Source organism: Colletotrichum lupini, chromosome 5 (assembly GCF_023278565.1).
Source record: "Colletotrichum lupini chromosome 5, complete sequence".
Lineage (NCBI taxonomy): Eukaryota > Fungi > Ascomycota > Sordariomycetes > Glomerellales > Glomerellaceae > Colletotrichum > Colletotrichum lupini.
In genome coordinates this window covers 2742247-2760897 of record NC_064678.1, presented here as the reverse complement: position 1 = coordinate 2760897, position 18651 = coordinate 2742247, and the positions used below count along the sequence as shown (strand labels likewise).

The following is an 18651-nucleotide window of genomic DNA, read 5'->3' as shown; positions in this document are numbered from 1 at the left end:
TAGCGTCACTCGCCCGCGTCTATTTCTTCTTGCCCTTGGTTTTGCCCTTGGCATTGGTGGCAGACTTGTTCGAGGCGACACTCGATGCCCTCGATGGCGCGGCGGATGTGTTCTTGCTTGCGACCTCCGATTTGACGTTGTCCAGAGCCTTGTTCTATATGTTTGGTTAGCAAAGTTCATTCATCCAACCACTCTAGCACTCACCTTGACGCCGTTCTTGGTCTTCTTCTTCGAAGGGGCCATACCGAGGATGCTATCCTCGTCGTTCTCCTCGTCCTCGGCCTCTCTCTTGAGCTTGCCGTTGACGCCGTTGGCACCCTTGGTTGGGTGAACATCCTCAAACTCCTTGACAATGGTGGTGAGGAGAGTGGTGCAGCGACGGCTCAACTCAACGGGCGTCCTGCTAAGGAAGAACCAGTCAAACCGGAACAGAGGGCTCTCCGCAATGTCGTCGCGCATCTTCTCGTACAGTCCAGCAGAGTCAATGCCGTACTTATCGAGCAGGACTAGCAAAAACCGATCTTCCTCCTCCGTGTACACCTTCTTGTTGGTGGTAGACACCGAGTAGTTGATCTTAAGCTGCTGCAGAGGAACGCGGTATTGCGACATCTTCTTGCGGAGCAGCTTTCTCTGGTGCTCAATCTTGCGCATACGCTCCTCGCCGTCTTCAATCACCCTGATGTACTTGTTGTAGTCGGCAATTTCCGTGTATCGCTGCCAGAAGACCTTGGCATACTGCTTGACCTCGGATGCAGTCTTATTGTCAATATCTTCGGCAATGTTTGCGTAATCGTTGCGGCCGTAGCGGCCTGACGCGTTGATGAACTGTTGGAAGTCACGTCTGTTCCATTCTCCAAAGCCTTGCTGCGACAGGCGCTGCTTCTCTTCCAGCTCCTCTTCGTTGAGTGCGGTGGCCTCGTCGATCTCCTGTTGATCCAAGGCTCGCTCTGCCTCGCGCTCATCAAGGTTCTCGTCGTCGCCGTCAGACAGCGGCACCTTGTAACCAATCTCCTTGCGGTAGAAAGCAGTCTCTCGGTCCTGAAGGTCGCGCAATCTGGGAGGGTAGAATTGATAGTCGTGGACTGGTACTTGCTTCGGAGCTCTGGGTGCCTTGGGCTTCGTGTCCTTCTCCTTGGGAGGGTACATGGCCTGTCGGAAATACTTGTCCATGGAATAGGACTGTTCCTTTCGCTCACGCTTGGCGGGGTTGATCCAGTTCATGCCGATTTCCTTCTTGTTCGTCTTGAAATCTTCACCGTTCCAGGTGTAGGCTGACTCGGATGTGAAGTTCTGCAAGTCGTCGATTCCAAGCTTCTCGTACTTGGCATTCAACTCCTTCGTTCTTGTTTCACCCGAAGAAAGAATCTTGTCGATGTCATCGTCGTCCAACTCGGTGCCCTTGGAAGCAAGTGTGCCGGTCGCGCCCTTGCTCTGGAACACCTTCTCAGCGCCATGCTGAATCATGGAGAGAAGCTCATCCTTGTTGTTTGCAGCCTTTGCTGCGACTTGAGCCCGGCCTTGCTGAATGACCAGCTGGTCTAGACGCAGCTTCTGCGCTGCTCTTTCCAGAACCTTCTCTTCGATGGCATTGTCCGTTACGAAACGGTACACCACAACTTGCTTGGTTTGACCGATACGGTGAGCTCGATCCATAGCCTGTAAGTCGGCTTGAGGGTTCCAATCACTATCGTAGAGAACAACAATGTCGGCGGTGGTGAGGTTGATACCTAGACCACCAGCTCTGGTCGTAAGGAGGAAGATGAACTTTTCAGAACCGGGCTTGTTGTACTCGTCAATGGCAGCGATACGGTCCTCGTGGGCTGTTCCACCATCGATACGGCAGTACTTATACTCTCTGAACACACAGTAGTCCTCAAGGATATCTAAGAGACGACTCATCTGTGAGAAGATGAGAACTCTGCTTCCCTGCTTCTGCATTCTGGCCAATAGCTTGTCGAGAACAGCCATCTTTCCAGCGTTGTAAACGAGATGCTCGTCGGTGGTGTAGGGCGGTCCAGGCTCAGCACCCTCGAAAAGGTAGGGGTGGTTGCAGCACTTGCGCAGCTGCATCACAATGTTGAGCAGTCTGGTCTTCGACTCCCGCTTGCCGTTGGCGCCGTTGACAGCGTCAATGTCCTTCTCAAGAATCTTCTGATACCACTTGATCTGCATTTCCGACATGCCGAGGTAGACGTTGACCTCCTTCTTTGGCAGCAAGCTCTTCTCCACGTCTGCCTTGACACGTCTGAGCAAGAATGGTCTGAGAACGCGGTGAAGCTGCTGAACGACGGTGTCCTGGTCTTGCTCTCTGCCAGAGAACCACTGGTCAAAGGCCTCGGAGTCGCCAAAGACGTCAGGCAACAAGAAGTTGAGCAGAGCCCACAGCTCGTGTAGGTTGTTCTGGAGGGGTGTACCGGTAATGAGGAGTCGGTTCCGGGAGTTGAAAAGACGGATGACCTGCGCCAAGGATGATTCTTCGTTCTTGATACGATGTGCCTCGTCGATGATAATATACTCCCACGCGAACTTCTTCAGGTGACTCTTCTCGCGAAGGACCATTTCGTAACTAGTAATGCAGACGTCAAAGTCCTCGTTGACAAGGCGATCATTGATGAGAGCCTGGCGCTCGTCCTTGGCACCCTGAAGCACCAAGACGTTAACCCCAGGAGTCCACCTCTCGAATTCTCGCTTCCAGTTATCCAGGGTCGACTTGGGTACTATGACGATATGCGGTCCGGTGATGTCCATGATGTGTCTGAGATAGCCCAAAAAGGAAATCGTCTGCAGGGTCTTCCCGAGACCCATCTCGTCGGCAAGAATACCAGAGATACCATTCTCGTGGAGAGAAATAAGCCAGTTGAGACCGGCAACCTGGTAGTCTCTCATTTGACCCTGGACAAAAGCGGGCGAGTCGCGGAAGACCGTCTCGGCAGACCCTCCGTGCTTCTCGTCACGAAGCAGCTCTGCATCCTCCTCAGCTTCGGTCCGGCGTACTCGTTCATTGCTGGCGCCACCTTGGCGAGCGCCTTTCTTCTTGCTTTTTGATGCTTCGGCGTTTTGTCGATCGATCTCGGTCATGATTTCGCGAATCTTGGGATTGGGGTTCGTCTCGATGAAGTGGCGGAAGAGGTCCGTAAGACCCAACAAGTATCGGAATCGGCGAATACTGTCTTCTTCCTATTTTCGAACATTGATCAGCATACAAAGAATGATCCCAAATTCGGAATGGTGAGTAGTTTGCGCCTTGCATACCTTTGATTCACCTAGTCTGTCATGTTTCCTGCCAAAGATGCTGCGACGAAGCTGGTTGGCCTCGGATCGCTTCCTGCGACCATCTCCAAGAGGCTCTCCGACAACACTACTAGCAGTGGTGTTCGCATTGGTGTCTGAGTCAGTGTAGTCGGGCGTCTCATCGACCTCCTGTCTGCTTGTCAGCATAAGGGCCCAAAGATTGAATCGCTCCATGAGCTCCACTGGGGGCACGTCAACGCGAAAATTCATGGCAGGAAAAACGTACCATCTCTTCCACGGGGTGAGAATCCGCAGCGTCGGACATTGACGCGTCGGTATCGACCGCGGCAGCTCGAGATCGAGGAGCCATCTTGACGACTGTAAATCACTTTACGCGACTTACACGCGTTTCTTACGGATTTGACAGCGCGCTCCAGATGGGTGTGTATAGTTCAAATGCTCGAAGTGATATCGCAATGCAAACGGTCGCGGAGCATTCAGGAAAATGGCCGAATGCTTTGTTGCTGCGTGAGGGTGAACGGTCCGTAGATGTTTTTTAGAGACGATGGGAGGAAAGGTGGGATTCCTCTGCTGTAGAAGACAATTTCCAAATAGGACTAGCGCGTTTCCGCCGTGTCAATTCCCGATCAGTGCAGGAGTACCGGTACGTTTGGCTCCTCCCGCGGCTCGGGTCCGGAAGAAGGCAGCCTCCGACCCTTTCCCCCATCCCGTGTCGTCTCGGGCGCTCGCCAGCCAGGGGCACGGTACTGACGGGAGATGGGAATTTGGGAAAGCGTCGGAGGATCCACCGCCCGCTCCAAGACTGGCACAATTGGGTCAGCCGGCCAAGACTACCCAGCGCACTGGCCATAGGTGGAGGGGATAACGTCAAAGCCACCTAAGATCCAAGGTAAATTGGGCCCTGTTAAGCTGTTGTTGGCTGTCGGTTAGTACCGCCGTCCAGTGTCATGTGCTCTGCGGCAAAGGCGAGCTGACCTCAGTGCTTCACTTCCGCCGTCAATCAACTGCATCTTCTCATCACAGCCTGTTTGACTATCTCCATCACCAAGTCTTCGGTATCTCCTCCTTTTACTCTTTGCGGCCCAAGGGAGCCCGTCCGAACAACCTCGACAGGTAGTGCAGCAAGGTGCGCTCAAGCACTACCACCACCATCTCGCACCTTATCGCCACACAGTTGACTTCGCTGGGGGACCCCGTTTGGACCCCACTCCGGCATCAACTGCAAGATTTGTTTACCCGACAACCTCAACTTACCTACATTTCACCGCTAGAGGTGCGGGACTCATCTTTCCCACCCTTTGACTCGATACTGATTGTCTTCAGCGATTCGGTCGTTGACGATACAACATCATGGACTCTATGCGAAGTTTGAACACTTCCCTCCCGGGCGCCTCCGCGGCCGCCAAGCAGCCGACGCAAAATGACTCCCCCGAGCAACTCATCGATGCCTTCAAGGCCGCCGCGCTTTCTGTGACGAAACTCTACAAGACCTCTGCGGCCGCCCAATCCAAGGCCCGCATGGATGGCTACCAAGACTGCCTCGACGACCTGCTATCGTTCCTCGACAATGAGAGAATCGGGCTGGGCGACGGCGACGGCTGGAGGATCCGAAGCTGGGCGACCGAGAGGCTGGACGGCGCCAGAGATGCGGGCTCACAGAACGCCGAAAGCGACGACGAGGCGGATAAGGCGGAAACTGCATCCTCTCCGGAACTGAACAGGACGAGCAGCAGCACACAACTCTCGTCCCAGCTGAGAACGGACTCGGCGCCCCCTAGCATCCCGCAGCCCATCGAGGAAGAGGAGCAAGAAGGACGCGAACCGATATCAGTCACGGTACCGACGGCAGACTCCTTCACCTTTCAATCATCTCACCCCTGGCCGCCTCAACCGCAGCAACAAGATGCCTACCTGAACCTCGCAAACCTGGACCTCTCAGACTCTCGGACACACGACGCATCATCAACAACCACAAACCCCGCAACGCGCACAGCAAGACCACGACATCCCGCCAACATGCCCCGCTCAGCATCAAGACAAGGGAGCAACCTCGGCCGTGGCGCGGGTTCGAAGCGCAAGATCAACTTTGCAGAGATATTCGACCTCAGCAGTCTAGACAAGAACATGTTTGGCGGCGGACCAAAGCGTAGCAGGCACACATAGTGCATTTGCCCGACTAGCATTCCACGACTTTCTTCACTTTCGACAGCGGTTCAACTTTGGGGGGCGGGGGACACGCTCCTCTTACCTCCCGAAGTTGTCTGTTTAACGGTTATACGGACATCATTGTCTTGACGACGGGATTGAGCGAGCATCGAAGGGGGGGCCAGGCACATGGGAGGGAAGAAACTCGCACGCAAAGCATTTAGAGAGTTGCGTGCTCACGAGAGGCGTTGGTTTTCCGTTTTGTTTCTTGTTTTTAACTAAACCAAGGTGCATGGGGCGGTGTTATGGTTTTTAGGGGACTGTTTTCGCGATGATGCCAAATGAAAGGGACGGCTAGCTAGTCTCACGAACCCCATAGCTACACATATTCATTATACTATCTGTTCCCCCGTCACTTGTTGGCGGTTTCATGTCGACGACCTTTTGGAAGATAAAGGGTCGGCTGCCATCAACACGGGGGTAATCATAAAGACATGAACATTTTTCATTGTCGCTTACATTTTCTCTCACTTTGCTTACTCTGTCCATTCTGTCTCCTTCGGAATGACGTTTGCTCTGCTCGCATTGTGTGTACATATCCCCGAATAAAGTTTCAGGTTTCAGGGTTTCAGCGTACCCTCTCAGTTCGGGCTGTTCTTCCGATGTGCATATCGTCGTACATTCAAACATGTTTCAACACACAACACACATACCACAGTAGGGATTACATCCCGTCGGTCGCAGGAATATGCCCTTCGGGCTTCGTCCCAACCTTCCGAGTAGCAATGAGGTGGTGCCCGTGTCGTCCAAACACCCGCGCGGACCGGCGGGGTGCCTGCCTGCCTGCCCAGCATGGGCCCCAAAAAAAGAAAAAGTCCCTCAACTGCAAAGGCGCTAGCATGCCCAATTTGCGGAAAGAGTCATCGCTCAAAGACCCCCCACATTCTTTAGAACGTGCCAGAGGCTCCAGGCCAGCTACACATTGGAGCTTCGGTGATTTCTAGACTCGTTTGTTCGGTGCCTACCTTAGTTTCCGCACATTGCATACCCAAGGAGGTACGAATACCTAAAAAAGTCAAAGGAAATACGCAAACCGTTGTAACTCACTCGCAGTGTCTCTCTCTTCCATTCTCCTCCAAGCTTCATCAGCCTGTCTCAGTCAGAGGGAAGCCACGTGAAGACAGGCCCCCTGGCCGAGCCCGTCAACAGGGTGATGGGTTCGACAGGGGAACGCAAGAGAAAACCCACCACTCAAACCCCACCAAACTTGGGAGACGCGCGGAGTCGGCGCTACCTAAATCCAGAACGGGCGGGAAACCTGCAACGGAAGGGTGGCCGAGTTGGTTATGGCGCCAGGTTAAGGTTAGCTTAACATCTGTTTCCTGGTGGGGCAACCCGCGCGAGTTCGAGTCTCGTCCCTTTCATTTTTGCCTTTTTCGAGCCTGTATCCGACGGAAAGTGGTCCAGAAAGCACAATGGTGATGTTCGTTTGTTCTTTTTAGCTTCTTGAACATCTCGGACGTTGCCGAGAGCTGGGAGAGTTGTAGAGAGCTATGTAATCTTCAGTCACAACGTGCGAATGTGTGTGCCCATGTACTCCCCTCATCGACCATTACCTTGGAGTCAGTCTCCTGCCACAAAGTACAGAGACACATGACATTCATAGAGGAAAACAAACCCCATCCAAGTGAGCAACATTTGAACATCATCATGCCTCTCATTTGATGGTACTAACTTGTCAGAAATCTCATCATTACGTTTTGGTTCATCTCATCCTCGAGGCTTCTCCCCACCGCCCCAAAAGCGCGGAGAGGACGAAAGTTTGATATCATCCGTTTCTTACCAGGCTTCTTTTTTGACTTTTCGTTTTTGGTTTTCGCGGACTGCCCTAGGTTTTTACAAAACCAAATCTAACCATCCCCCCAGAGATTTCCCAGAACGCCGTACTAATGCAAGCCGCGAAAAGAAAGACGAACGAAGAAAAAAGTAAGGGGGGCCTTGCTCTTGAATTTTTTCTTTTCCAAACCAGAAATTCCCCAAATCTTTCTTAGTTCTCCTGTCTGTTCTTCCGTTCCCGCTCGACCTCGTACATGAAATCGAAGTAGCCCTTGTCGAACTGGTGGACACGGACGTAACCGTCCTCACCACCACTTGCGTAGCCCTTTCCGGTAGGGTCTGCGGCGACGGTGTTCTTCAAGAAAATCAGTCGCCGGCATAACACGATATCATGGGCTCAGAGGGGAGACTTACCAGAGGACCGAAGTGACCACGGACTCTGCCAACCTCGTCTTCAAAGACCTTGTGGTAGAATCTCGCTTCGAACTTTCCTTGTCTCGCCGAGGTACGGGTGACATCCATGGCGGCCTGACCACCTCCAAGGATGACAAAGTCCTTCTTGGGTGTAATGGTGGCACTGTTAAGAGGGGTATCAGCGGTGTAGGTCTTGAGAACCTCGAGGTCCTTGGCGGTGACGAGCTATATCATGTCAGCATTTGGTCTTGCGAATCGCCAGGCATGTCGGATGTACCTTGGACGTCTTGTCCTTGCAGGCGGTGATGAAGTAGGTTCTGTCCTGGGACCACTGGAGATCCGTAATGGGCGTGTTAAGCTCGTGAACGGGCTCGTTGTAGATCAGGTCACCGTTCTGGCCGATGGTCAGCTTCACAATCCCCATATGATATCCCTCTGACCAGACCCACCTTAGCATCGTACTGCGACACGGAACCGTCCTCGTGACCGGCGATAATGTACTTGGTGAGGTAGCTGAAGCCAGCAACGGTGGCCTTGCTTTCGTCGCAAACGATGGTCAGGACGCGCTCATCGCTCTGCTCGGCCTCGGGGTCGGGGTTGATGTCGACGACGATGATGTTGGAAAGGTAACCCATGCGCTTCTCCGTGACACCGAGCAGCTTAGTGCCGTCCTCGTTGAACTCGACGCGCTTGACAGCGGTAGGGAACTCCCAGGTCTTGAGGTTCTTGCCAGACTTGACATCCCAAAGTCTCATCGTGTTGTCGGCGGAACCGGAAGCGATCAGGGTGCTGGTGGGGTCGACGTCGACAGTCCAGATGGCACCGACGTGGCCGTGGTAGGTTCCCAGACGCTCGCCATTGTGTGCGTACCAGGCGCAAATCTGTTGATCCTTGGCGGTCGAGAAGATCAGGTCACCGTCCGAGTTGTACCTATTCGAGGTGGCGCATCAGGTTAGCATGCATGGCCCCTCCTGTGGTATGGGAGTTGGGGGATGAGGGAGAAGATAGCCCTGGGTGCTTCGCTTCCCCCTCCTCGAATTGGACATTTCGCGCTTGGGGGGGTGCAGAAACGTACTTGATCTGGGTGAGCGCACGCTCGTGGCCTGCCAAAAGAATGGGCCTCATATTGTCTGATGTCGGGAGGTGATGCGGTTCTCGATATCGGGGGCTTGGTATACGGGCACGTTGTTGCGGCAGGGGACGTCGGTCTTTAAAAGGCTGATGTCGTCGGGTCAATCGTGAATTTTTGCCTTCACCTCGACATTGTGGGTTTCGGTGCTCTGGTGTGTGGGGCGCACTTTTTCCCCGCGACCATTCTGCCGGTTGAGGTGAAGGCCCTTCACCGCCTTACCGTCTTTGGCCGCCTCAGGCAAGCCGCAAGTGGCAGCTTACTTTGGCACGGGCGTGGGCTACCTAGGTGTGGCACAGTCTTACAGCAAGGTGAGTCAATCGTCCCAGGTGTGTGACGCCGCCAGCGCTTACAGCTCATCTCCTAGGCCTTAGGTGAGATAGGTAGGTACCTGTCTTGCCTGTCAAGCCTAAGGGAGGTGTTCGAGGAAACTTCCACCGGTGCAGGCAAACCCAGCCTTCTAGAACTTTAGCGTGCCGGTCCAGGCAGGCGCACGTCACGGAAGGAGCTGCCCCTGGAGAGGTTGGCGGCGGGACGGGAGTTATGGCAGCTCCAAGACCTCCAACCACCAGCCCTCCAAACTGTCCAAGCCAGACAGCGTGGCATTCGTGGCAGCCCAGCCGTTGAAGCTCCGTGCCCGTCAGAATAGTGCGGTCATCATCGTCCAATTCCGACGCCGTTGCATTTTCAATACCTGTCCATCCTTCCCTCGAGTCGAGTACTCGGTATAATAACAACGTCCTTTTATGGCAACTCGACTCATCCTTGACTCATACGTGTTCCATGAACAGCGTTTCCGGACCTCGAAACTTGGCATTAAACACTATCAAGTCAAGCCTCGGACCCTTTGGCTCAACTACGTGAAGCTCATGGTAGTTTCACATGCGCTTTACCGAGACAGTCTTTTTTGCGAAAGAGAAATCAGACCGTCCGGACCACCGTCGTTTGTTTCTTTGTCTTGTCTTGTTTCCTGTACCATATTTGTATCACTCACCCCGTTGCCTCTTTTCCCTTCTTGGGCACGTCAATTCATTCGATCCATCTTCTTACCCGTTCAGTCTTGATTGGTTTCTCAATTGTGTGTGTTTTTTTCCAAAACATATCATTTACGGGAGCCTCCCTCAACTATAAACAAACCTCCAAAGCAACTCCGTACTTAGCTTACTTTATATAATACCCACAACTCGACTTCTTATCGATCGGGTTTGCCGCCGGCTTCGGAGACTCGCCCGAAAATTTTCGACCTGCCACAAACGGCTGATCCTTCCATTTTCACTGGGACTCACTCGCACAGAGTCTGCATAGCCAGGACCAGCCTACCAGGGAACCTCAACAGTCATAGGTACGACTCACACGCACGCGATCTGGGAGTCACAGGGCCCTATCGTTTAGCTCCACCCAAGGGAAGATCGAAGCCAGCAAGGGACACACCACCAAGGCCCCAAGGGAGACAGACGCTTCACCCTCATCTCGGTATTCGGCATGTCGTCTATCAGCCAGTTGAAAGGCCCTCAGAGGCTGTCTTGGACAACACGCCGCATGGCCATGCCCAACAAGTCTCAGCTTCGGCTGAGAACCCGCGGGTTGCCCTCGAGAGCACCATCGGCCACTCACAACCCATCGTCACTGTCCCGAAAGAACCAAACCTCCCCTTCCCGCCGGTCACTTCTGAACCTTGGGGTAGATACGGGTCGTTCCCCATCTGGCCGTCGGCCCTGCAGCGCGCTAAATCCCGACTTGCACCGCTGCCCACCACCCCTCATTCTCGCTGCTCCCGCTTACACCCAACTTGCGCGCTTGACTTCGGTGCCCGTCCCGACATTTTCATCTTCTTTCCATCATCCCAAAAACTTCGCCTTTGGACACCTGCGAGGACAAGTTGCATCTCTGGTTTCTTGGCAATCCCCCCGTCCATTCATTGCAAGGGCCCCGGGTTCCTACGATTCGATTTCCCAAAATAGGTCCTTTGCAACCTCAGCCATGGTCGCCAACAAGATCGATGGCACTGCCGTCGCCAAGAAGATTCGGGAGTCCATTGCCAGCGACATTCTCGAGAAGCAAAAGGCGAACCCTAGGTTCCAGCCTCGCCTGACCATCATTCAAGGTATTTCTCATCACTTTCGGAACTCGTCATACCTTCGCAGTGCTGACAATACTCTTCCACAGTCGGTGACAGATCGGACTCAAGTATGTCGTACTTCGTCATTTACCCCACCATGAAATTTATCACGATGCTCACAACCCCGCAGGCACCTATGTGCGCATGAAGCAGAAGGCCGCAAAGGAGGTAAGACATGTCACTGACACCCTAGGTCCACTGATCAATGATTAACATGGTCAGGCAAATGTCGATTGTGAATTGGTCAACTTCCCCGAGTCCATCTCTGAGCCCGAGCTCCTGGATCGCATCTACCGCCTCAACGACGACCCTGCCGTTCACGGTATCTTGGTTCAGCTCCCCATCCCGAAGCACCTCGATGAGTACGTCATCACATCTGCCGTTGCAGACGAGAAGGATGTCGATGGCTTCGGCACCAGGAACATCGGCGAGCTTGCCAAGAAGGGTGGCCGCCCTTTCTTCATCCCTTGCACTCCTAAGGGTGTGATGGTTTTGTTGAAGGAGGCTGGAGTCGACGTGAAGGGCAAGAACGCTGTTGTCCTTGGACGCAGTGATATCGTTGGCAGCCCTGTCAGCTACCTGCTTCGCAACGCCGACGCGACTGTTACCGTGTGCCACTCCAAGAGCCAAGACTTGGAGGCACACCTCAAGGCGGCGGACATTGTCATTGCGGCCATTGGCCAGCCCGGATTCGTCAAGGGCGAGTGGCTCAAGCCTGGTGTTGTTGTGATTGATGTCGGTACCAACTACGTCCCCGATGCCTCCAAGAAGTCTGGCCAGCGCCTCGTCGGAGACGTCGACTATGACTCCGCTGCCGAGGTTGCTTCCCACATCACCCCTGTTCCGGGTGGTGTTGGTCCCATGACCGTTGCTATGCTTCTGTCCAACGTCGTCGAGTCTACGGTAAAGTCGTTCGAGAAGCAAAAACAGAGAAAGATCTCTCCTCTGCCGCTGCACCTTAAGGAGCCTGTCCCCTCCGACATTGAGGTCTCCAGAGCCCAGAACCCCAAGCAAATCACTCGCCTGGCCAAGGAGGTCGGCATTGCATCTCATGAACTCGAGCCGTACGGAGCCTACAAGGCCAAGGTCGACTTGACTATCTTGAAGCGCCTGGAGCACCGTCGCAACGGCAAGTACGTTGTCGTTACGGGTATCACCCCCACGCCTCTTGGTGAGGGCAAGTCGACCACCACGATGGGTATTGCTCAAGCCCTTGGCGCACACCTTGGCCGCGTTACCTTCGCCAACGTCCGCCAGCCTAGTCAGGGGCCTACCTTTGGTATCAAGGGTGGTGCCGCTGGTGGTGGTTATGCCCAGGTTATCCCCATGGACGAGTTCAACCTCCACTTGACTGGAGACATCCACGCCATCACTGCGGCAAACAACCTGCTCGCCGCTGCGATTGAGACTCGCATGTTCCACGAGAACACCCAGAAGGATGGTCCTCTCTACAAGCGTCTTGTGCCCGCCAAGGGCGGTAAGAGAGTATTCCCGCCGGTCTTCTTGCCCCGTCTTAAGAAGCTCGGCATCGACAAGACGAACCCCGACGACCTTACCGCTGATGAGATCCGCCGTTTCGCTCGCCTCGACATCGACCCAGAGACCATCACCTGGAGACGAGTCCTGGACGTCAACGATCGCCACTTGCGTGGTATCACCGTTGGCACTGCGCCGACTGAGAAGGGCCAGACCCGTGAGACTGGCTTCGACATCTCTGTTGCCAGCGAGTGCATGGCCATTCTTGCTCTTAGCACCGACCTGGCTGATATGCGTAAGCGTCTGGGCAGCATGGTTATTGCTAGCTCCAGAGCTGGTGACCCTGTCACCTGCGACGACATTGGCGCTGGCGGCGCTCTCACTGCCCTGATGAGAGACGCCCTGAAGCCCAACCTGATGCAAACCTTGGAGGGAACTCCTGTGTTTGTGCACGCTGGTCCTTTTGCCAACATCAGTGTTGGCAACAGCTCCATTCTGGCTGACAAGATGGCCCTGAAGATTGTCGGTACCGAGCCTGATGAGGACCACTCTGAGAAGGCTGGTTTCGCCATCACTGAGGCTGGCTTTGACTTCACCATGGGTGGTGAGCGTTTCTTCAACCTCAAGTGCCGTGCCTCCGGCCTTGTTCCCGACGTTGTTGTTATCGTTGCGACCGTCCGAGCTCTCAAGGTTCACGGCGGCGGTCCCCCTATCTCCCCTGGTGCGCCTCTCAATGCTGTGTACAAGGAGGAGAATGTCGACATTCTTCGCGCTGGTTGCGTCAACTTGAAGAAGCACATTGAGAATGCCAAGCAGTACGGCATTCCCGTTGTTGTTGCCATTAACAAGTTCGTCACGGACACTGACGCTGAAATCGCTGTCATCCGTGAGGAGTCCATCGCTGCCGGTGCCGAGGATGCCATCCTGTCCAACCACTGGGCCGAGGGTGGAAAGGGCGCCATCGAGCTGGGCAAGGGTGTCATCGCCGCCAGTGAGAAGCCCAAGGATTACAAGCTTCTGTACGACCTCGAGGGAACCGTTCAGCAGCGCATCGAGGCTATCGGTCAGAAGATGTACGGCGCAGCTGCTGTTGAGTTCAGCGAGCTAGCTCAGAAGAAGGTTGATACCTACACCAGGCAAGGCTTCGGAAACCTTCCCATCTGCGTTGCCAAGACGCAGTACTCCCTGTCTCACGACCCTGAGCTGAAGGGTGCTCCTACTGGCTTCACCGTTCCCATCAGGGACGTCAGACTGGCTGCTGGTGCAGGCTACGTGTAAGTTGAGCTACCCATGAGAGAATCATTACATTTCTGACAAAAGTTACAGCTACGCGCTCGCCGCAGATATCCAGACCATCCCGGGTCTGCCCACTGCCCCTGGCTACTTGAACGTCGACGTCGACACCGAGACCGGTGAGATTGACGGCTTGTTCTAAATGTGTAGAGGGACCATCTTACGTACGACATTGTGAATTTTGGGGGCGCTTATAGAGAGAATTAATTTTTCATGGCGGGACGTGGGAAAAAAGGAAAGCGGCATTCCATTTATTCAACAAATGGCGCTGGGGAATACGGAAAGAAAGACTAAAGAAACATGCATCTGTTCAACAATGATACCTCCTCTCGGACTCTTAGATAGACCGAATACAAGAATACAAGACTATTCACGTTCAAAGAGAGTAAAGGCCTGATTCTGCTCGTTGATGCCCCTTCTCCCCTCCTATCCTTCTTCCTATGACTTGACCGCTTGAAGCGGTGTACAATGTTTGCGCCCTAGGTATCGCCAAAGAGGCGTGCTCAGCAGTAGGCGTACCCAACAACTCGGAGCCGAAGACTTCAACATAATCGGCCGACATCAAGAAGCCCCGGCAACGACTCCCGATGCCATCTCAAATCAAATTGCCAACCTCCCCGACGAGGCTTCCCAAAACGGGTGTACCTACCACATAAATCGCCCAAACTAGATCATCGTGACTTTCTTCTCCCTCTAGCATTTCCATCGCGGAGGCTCATTGCCCGCTTTCTCGAAGTAGTCAGCGGGAGTCGGTGTGTATGATGGGGGGACCGTGATTTAGTCGTTTCATCGGGGAGCCAGAATAGAGTTACGGGAAGCGATGCTCCGTTTTTTTGTGGTCATGCTCAATTCCGGCCGGGCCTGGAGATGAGATGTATGGGATTCCGCGATTGGAGGTACCATGTAAGGCGGCGGCTGCGTCGGCAGTGTCATTGCGACATTAGTATTCTTTGATCCAGCGGCACGGTGAGTTGGTTACCTTTGTGCGTGAGGCCTTTGGCCGGCGTGGTCCCGGTTTCTGGTGGAAGCTGTCGTGGCAAGCTTGGAAGCGATTCTCGTCTCGGGCCGGCTCGAGTTGTCTGGTCCCCGTGGGTTTCGAGTTCATATCCCCCCTTACCTCCCTCCGTCTCGACACCCTCTCTTCTACGCTCTCGCTGCTCGCCGTCTCGCGCGGCTTAAGTAAGCGGAGATTATTGGAATCTGTTGTAGCTACTAGGAAAGGATGACCCGGGATCGTGGTACTCTTGAATTCGCTACTCGTGCAGGGTGCGCATTCTGAACGACCTCTGGGGTGTTTGGTTTATCGATCGATTATAAACTCAAGCTGAACTCGAGGGCTTCATATTGTTTAGTCCAATAGCTTTATTACGCGAAAGTGACTCGGTGATAATAGACCGTCGGCGAGTATCCTGTTTTTCCACGGCTAAGGGGGGTTTGATCTAAAGTTCGACATAGTCATGGATGCTCCGAGGGAAAAGCCCTTGGCGGGGTATCACGATCCGGACATCAGACGACCGTTGGAAACTTCTTCATCATTATCTGTATTTGCCCCAACCACATCGGCTGTCAAGCCTTCGAAGAGCTTACCAAATCTGTCCTCAGAGTTTACAAAATTTCAGATTAATCTACGAAACATAAACTATTCCACACTCCCATACTCCACACTGAAACCCACAGGGGTAAGGTACATGACATGCATAAGAGGATGCTATCACATAGGAATCGAGTAGCAGATTTGGGTTTCCTAATTGTCCATTGTTCTATGAATCATCGAAAGCTACAGTGTGGCCACCGAGGCCAAGCTTCTGTAAGAGGGTATGAACGCGCGCGCGACGACAATGACCGGGCGGCAGCTACCTAGCAGAACGATATCTCTTTGGCCAAACCCCAAGAAAGGATCCAATCCCTATGTCCTCTGTTCTTTTTGTTGCCAAGCTGCCGCCGCATAAAAGCAAAAAGAAGAGCAAAACCAGAAGGCCGTTCCTGTACCCGTGTATACTCCAACACCATACAAAGAGACCAAAGGAGATCAAAGTATGCACACGAAGAACTTCGTGGAGTGACGCCAGTGATATGAGCCAGTAAGGATGTTGACGACAATAAAGCCATGCTAAACCACTCCTCGTAACTCAGGATGCATCTCCCACGGACAGCTGTCACGAATTACCAGCCAAACTGCTCGCAGTGAAGCTCCACGGCTGGACCAGATGTGCGGATGCACCTGGCAGTCGTATTGCGGACCTGCGTCATCAGGCTCTCAGGGCCACAGCCCATGACGAGAACTCGCTCGCCAGAGGGCGTCTCATCAATAGCATTCTGGATGATCTTGGCGACGTCGGGGCGTCCGTAGTGAACAGGGATACCGCCCAAGCTGTTCAAAGCTCCGTTCTGCTGGATGGTGGGAGACGAAGGCGATGTGGCATCAGACTCAAAACCGGACTTCTCGGGGTCGGACACAGTGCGAGTGTTGATACGAGGAGGCTGCTGAGGAACGCCGTTGGTGGTCTCGAACTTCTCAGATGAAGGGGTGAAGGGCGTCGATGCCTCAGACGAGATGGTGCCCGAGCGGGATCGATCCTCCTTGGAAGAGCCGGGAGTCTGGGAGGAGGAGCCCTGACTTCCAGGCGCGCGGGTGACGTAGAGTTGGATGTTAGCACCGAGGGCCTGACGAATAGTGGAAAGGTGACCGGCGAACCACTCGAGACGAGCTGAGAGATCTGATTAGTTTGGGAGTTTGGGAGACAAAGTTAATCGCGAAATGTACTTACCGGGATCCTTGACCATCCAGACAAAAGTGACACTCGGCATAGATCCCTGTGCGACCTTCTTCAACAGGTTGAGGACCGTGCCAACAGTGAAGCTGGCTCCACTACCTCCAGCGACGAGTACGATCTTGTTGTACTCGGAAGGGTTGGGGAACGTTCCATAGGAGCCCTCAACGGAAGCCTTGAGGGTTGCACCGGGGTTCTGGACTGCGTATTCGTGGAGCTCGCGGGTGAAGCCATCGTACGAGTTGATGACAAACTCGAGAGGGTTCATGGCGGCAATGGTGAAAGGGTGCATCTCCAGAGCGCGGATCTTGGGAACCCATAGGAAGCAGTGTTCTCCAGAACTTGCGCCGACGGGGGCCTTCTTGAGGATGATGCGAGTGCCACCGTGGGGGAGCGGGTAGACGGTTGCGTTGTTGTTGAAGCTGTAAAGCACGACGCGAATGAATCTCACAACGCGGTCCGCAACCCAGATACCAGCAGCAACAGCCGTAATGATGATGATCTTCTTGCTAAGTTCGGGCTGGTGAAGGCCGACGAGAACCATCGAAATTGCGAAGAAGGACACGTGAAGAATGTAGAAGAGCTCATAGTACCACAATCGTACGATGGCTCCGGCGAGCACAAGAGAAAGGAATGTGAACCCGGAGGCTATGCCGTAGATTTCTTCAGCAACACGAAGGCGTGCCATGTTACCAGCCTCGATGAAGTAGGCGGAGTATGTGGCACCGTGGACAATGATAAGGACCATGGTGATGTATCCGGCGATTTGGTGCAAGACATTGAGCCTCTCGTAAGACCAAGCGGTTAGGAAGCCGAGAGGAGTGTTCTTCAGGCTGAGGAAGACCACGAAGGCGATGTTGGCGATGGACAGCCTGTAAAGGATCAGTTTCTGGTGTTTCCAAAGATGCTAATGGTATTCGAGGCTTTGTAAAACCTACCATCCTGCGCGAGCCGCAATGACCGTGAGATAGGGAAGAGCGGAGGCGTCGATGTGAGTGAATAGCAGGGCGATGTTGATGATGAGGTAGCTAAGAGCTACAACGAAGTGGCCGGTGGATGGCAGGGCAGGGAACTTGTAGACGGTGACTCTTCGGATGGATCTATGTGGTGGTCAGTAATTTCATGCGATAAAGCAGAAGCTGATTTTTTCTCGAATCTTACCGAGACACAAAGAGGAAAGGCTTTGCCAGACCAGACAGCTTCGTATTAAGACCGGCCTTTGAAGCACCACGACGACCAAGATGGAAGACGATGAAGAGGCCCATGATAGAAGCCAGGGCGATGGCGAAGTAAATCATCGCCTCCTGGTTCAGCTTGGTCCGCTTTGCGAAGAGCAAAGGGTAAGCTGAGGGGCCACTAGCTCCTCCAGCCATTTTTGCGCGTAGTCGTGCGGATGAGTGAGCAATTTGAGGCTATTCGCAGTCTGGAGAAGGGATGGAGGATTAGTGCGGTGAGCAAGGTTGTCGTCGTGAGTTGAAGTGAACCGAAAGGACGGATGAGAAGCGGGAATGTGCCAAGTTTATAACAAGAAGGTATTGTTATGATGTGTTGACGAGGGTGTGAAAGAAGACTCGTTGATAAGAATGGCGCGGAGGGTCTCAGAGTATTGTGATGAAGAGGGAGGATACTTACTCGGGACGCGGCAGTGGGAGGTGTGTGTGAAGTGAAAAAAACCTGGAAGACCCCCGTTTGCGGCAAGCGGGAGCGGGAGAGGGTGAGGAAGAATAAAGTGAAGCGTTGTGTACCGGAGATAATATTGAGGTGAGGTGAATATGTGTGAAGGAGGGGGGGCCAGGTGGTGGTGGTGGTGGTGGAGGTTGGCCCGGGTAGGTTGAGTAGGTAGGGAAGGAGGTCAGGTACACAGTCCAGGTCGTGCCTTCCTTGAGATTTTAGATTCATCCCACCCTTGTGGCTTAGAATCGATCTTATTTTAAGGTAAGGTAGAAAGAAAGAAAAATAATAGCCAACCCTGAATATTACGAGACTGTAAGGTTTGGCAGAGCGGATCTGTCTGGGAAGGAGTTGCTACTACCTGATTCTTTCCCTAGAGCGTACCTTCCTTGCCTTTTTCCCATACCTCCCTACCGATTCCTATCTCTTCCTTCATCCAGTACTTTTGAGATGTATCTGATGATGAAGAGGGGCGTTGAAAAACTGTGAAAAAAGGCGTCGAGTCCTGCCACTCTATGTAACTCATACGTGAACTTACACAAGTT

At 53.6% G+C, this 18651-nt stretch overlaps 6 protein-coding genes and 1 non-coding gene across 7 annotated transcripts; 4 read left to right on the top strand and 3 right to left on the bottom strand.

Annotated features, from left to right (window-relative positions):
• Positions 1 to 19: 19 nt before the first annotated feature.
• On the bottom strand, positions 20 to 3601 carry CLUP02_10223 (SNF2 family domain-containing protein; the record flags this gene model as incomplete). The annotated part of the gene is made up of 4 exons (XM_049289199.1): positions 20 to 154; positions 205 to 3177; positions 3253 to 3420; positions 3518 to 3601. The coding sequence occupies 4 exons, from the start codon at positions 3599 to 3601 to the stop codon at positions 20 to 22; spliced, it is 3360 nt and encodes a 1119-aa protein (XP_049146344.1).
• A 106-nt stretch (positions 3602 to 3707) lies between these two features.
• On the top strand, positions 3708 to 4554 carry CLUP02_10222 (uncharacterized protein; the record flags this gene model as incomplete). Its single annotated transcript, XM_049289198.1, has 4 exons — positions 3708 to 3772; positions 3829 to 4104; positions 4183 to 4307; positions 4370 to 4554. 4 exons carry the CDS (start codon positions 3708 to 3710, stop codon positions 4552 to 4554), a joined length of 651 nt encoding a protein of 216 aa, XP_049146343.1.
• Positions 4555 to 4602: 48 nt separating this feature from the next.
• On the top strand, positions 4603 to 5415 carry CLUP02_10221 (uncharacterized protein; the record flags this gene model as incomplete). The annotated part of the gene is made up of 1 exon (XM_049289197.1): positions 4603 to 5415. One exon carries the CDS (start codon positions 4603 to 4605, stop codon positions 5413 to 5415), a length of 813 nt encoding a protein of 270 aa, XP_049146342.1.
• Positions 5416 to 6722: 1307 nt separating this feature from the next.
• On the top strand, positions 6723 to 6821 carry CLUP02_tRNA190. Its single transcript has one exon. It is a non-coding gene; the product is annotated as a tRNA-Leu (tRNA).
• Positions 6822 to 7444: 623 nt separating this feature from the next.
• CLUP02_10220 (eukaryotic translation initiation factor 3 subunit I) lies at positions 7445 to 9136 on the bottom strand (the record flags this gene model as incomplete). The annotated part of the gene is made up of 7 exons (XM_049289196.1): positions 7445 to 7588; positions 7648 to 7872; positions 7925 to 8041; positions 8097 to 8577; positions 8723 to 8865; positions 8946 to 9001; positions 9130 to 9136. 7 exons carry the CDS (start codon positions 9134 to 9136, stop codon positions 7445 to 7447), a joined length of 1173 nt encoding a protein of 390 aa, XP_049146341.1.
• A 1620-nt stretch (positions 9137 to 10756) lies between these two features.
• On the top strand, positions 10757 to 13806 carry CLUP02_10219 (formate-tetrahydrofolate ligase; the record flags this gene model as incomplete). Its single annotated transcript, XM_049289195.1, has 5 exons — positions 10757 to 10880; positions 10943 to 10963; positions 11026 to 11063; positions 11118 to 13645; positions 13698 to 13806. 5 exons carry the CDS (start codon positions 10757 to 10759, stop codon positions 13804 to 13806), a joined length of 2820 nt encoding a protein of 939 aa, XP_049146340.1.
• Positions 13807 to 15827: 2021 nt separating this feature from the next.
• Positions 15828 to 17808, bottom strand: CLUP02_10218 (ferric reductase like transmembrane component; the record flags this gene model as incomplete). The annotated part of the gene is made up of 4 exons (XM_049289194.1): positions 15828 to 16372; positions 16433 to 17307; positions 17374 to 17535; positions 17597 to 17808. 4 exons carry the CDS (start codon positions 17806 to 17808, stop codon positions 15828 to 15830), a joined length of 1794 nt encoding a protein of 597 aa, XP_049146339.1.
• Positions 17809 to 18651: the final 843 nt, after the last annotated feature.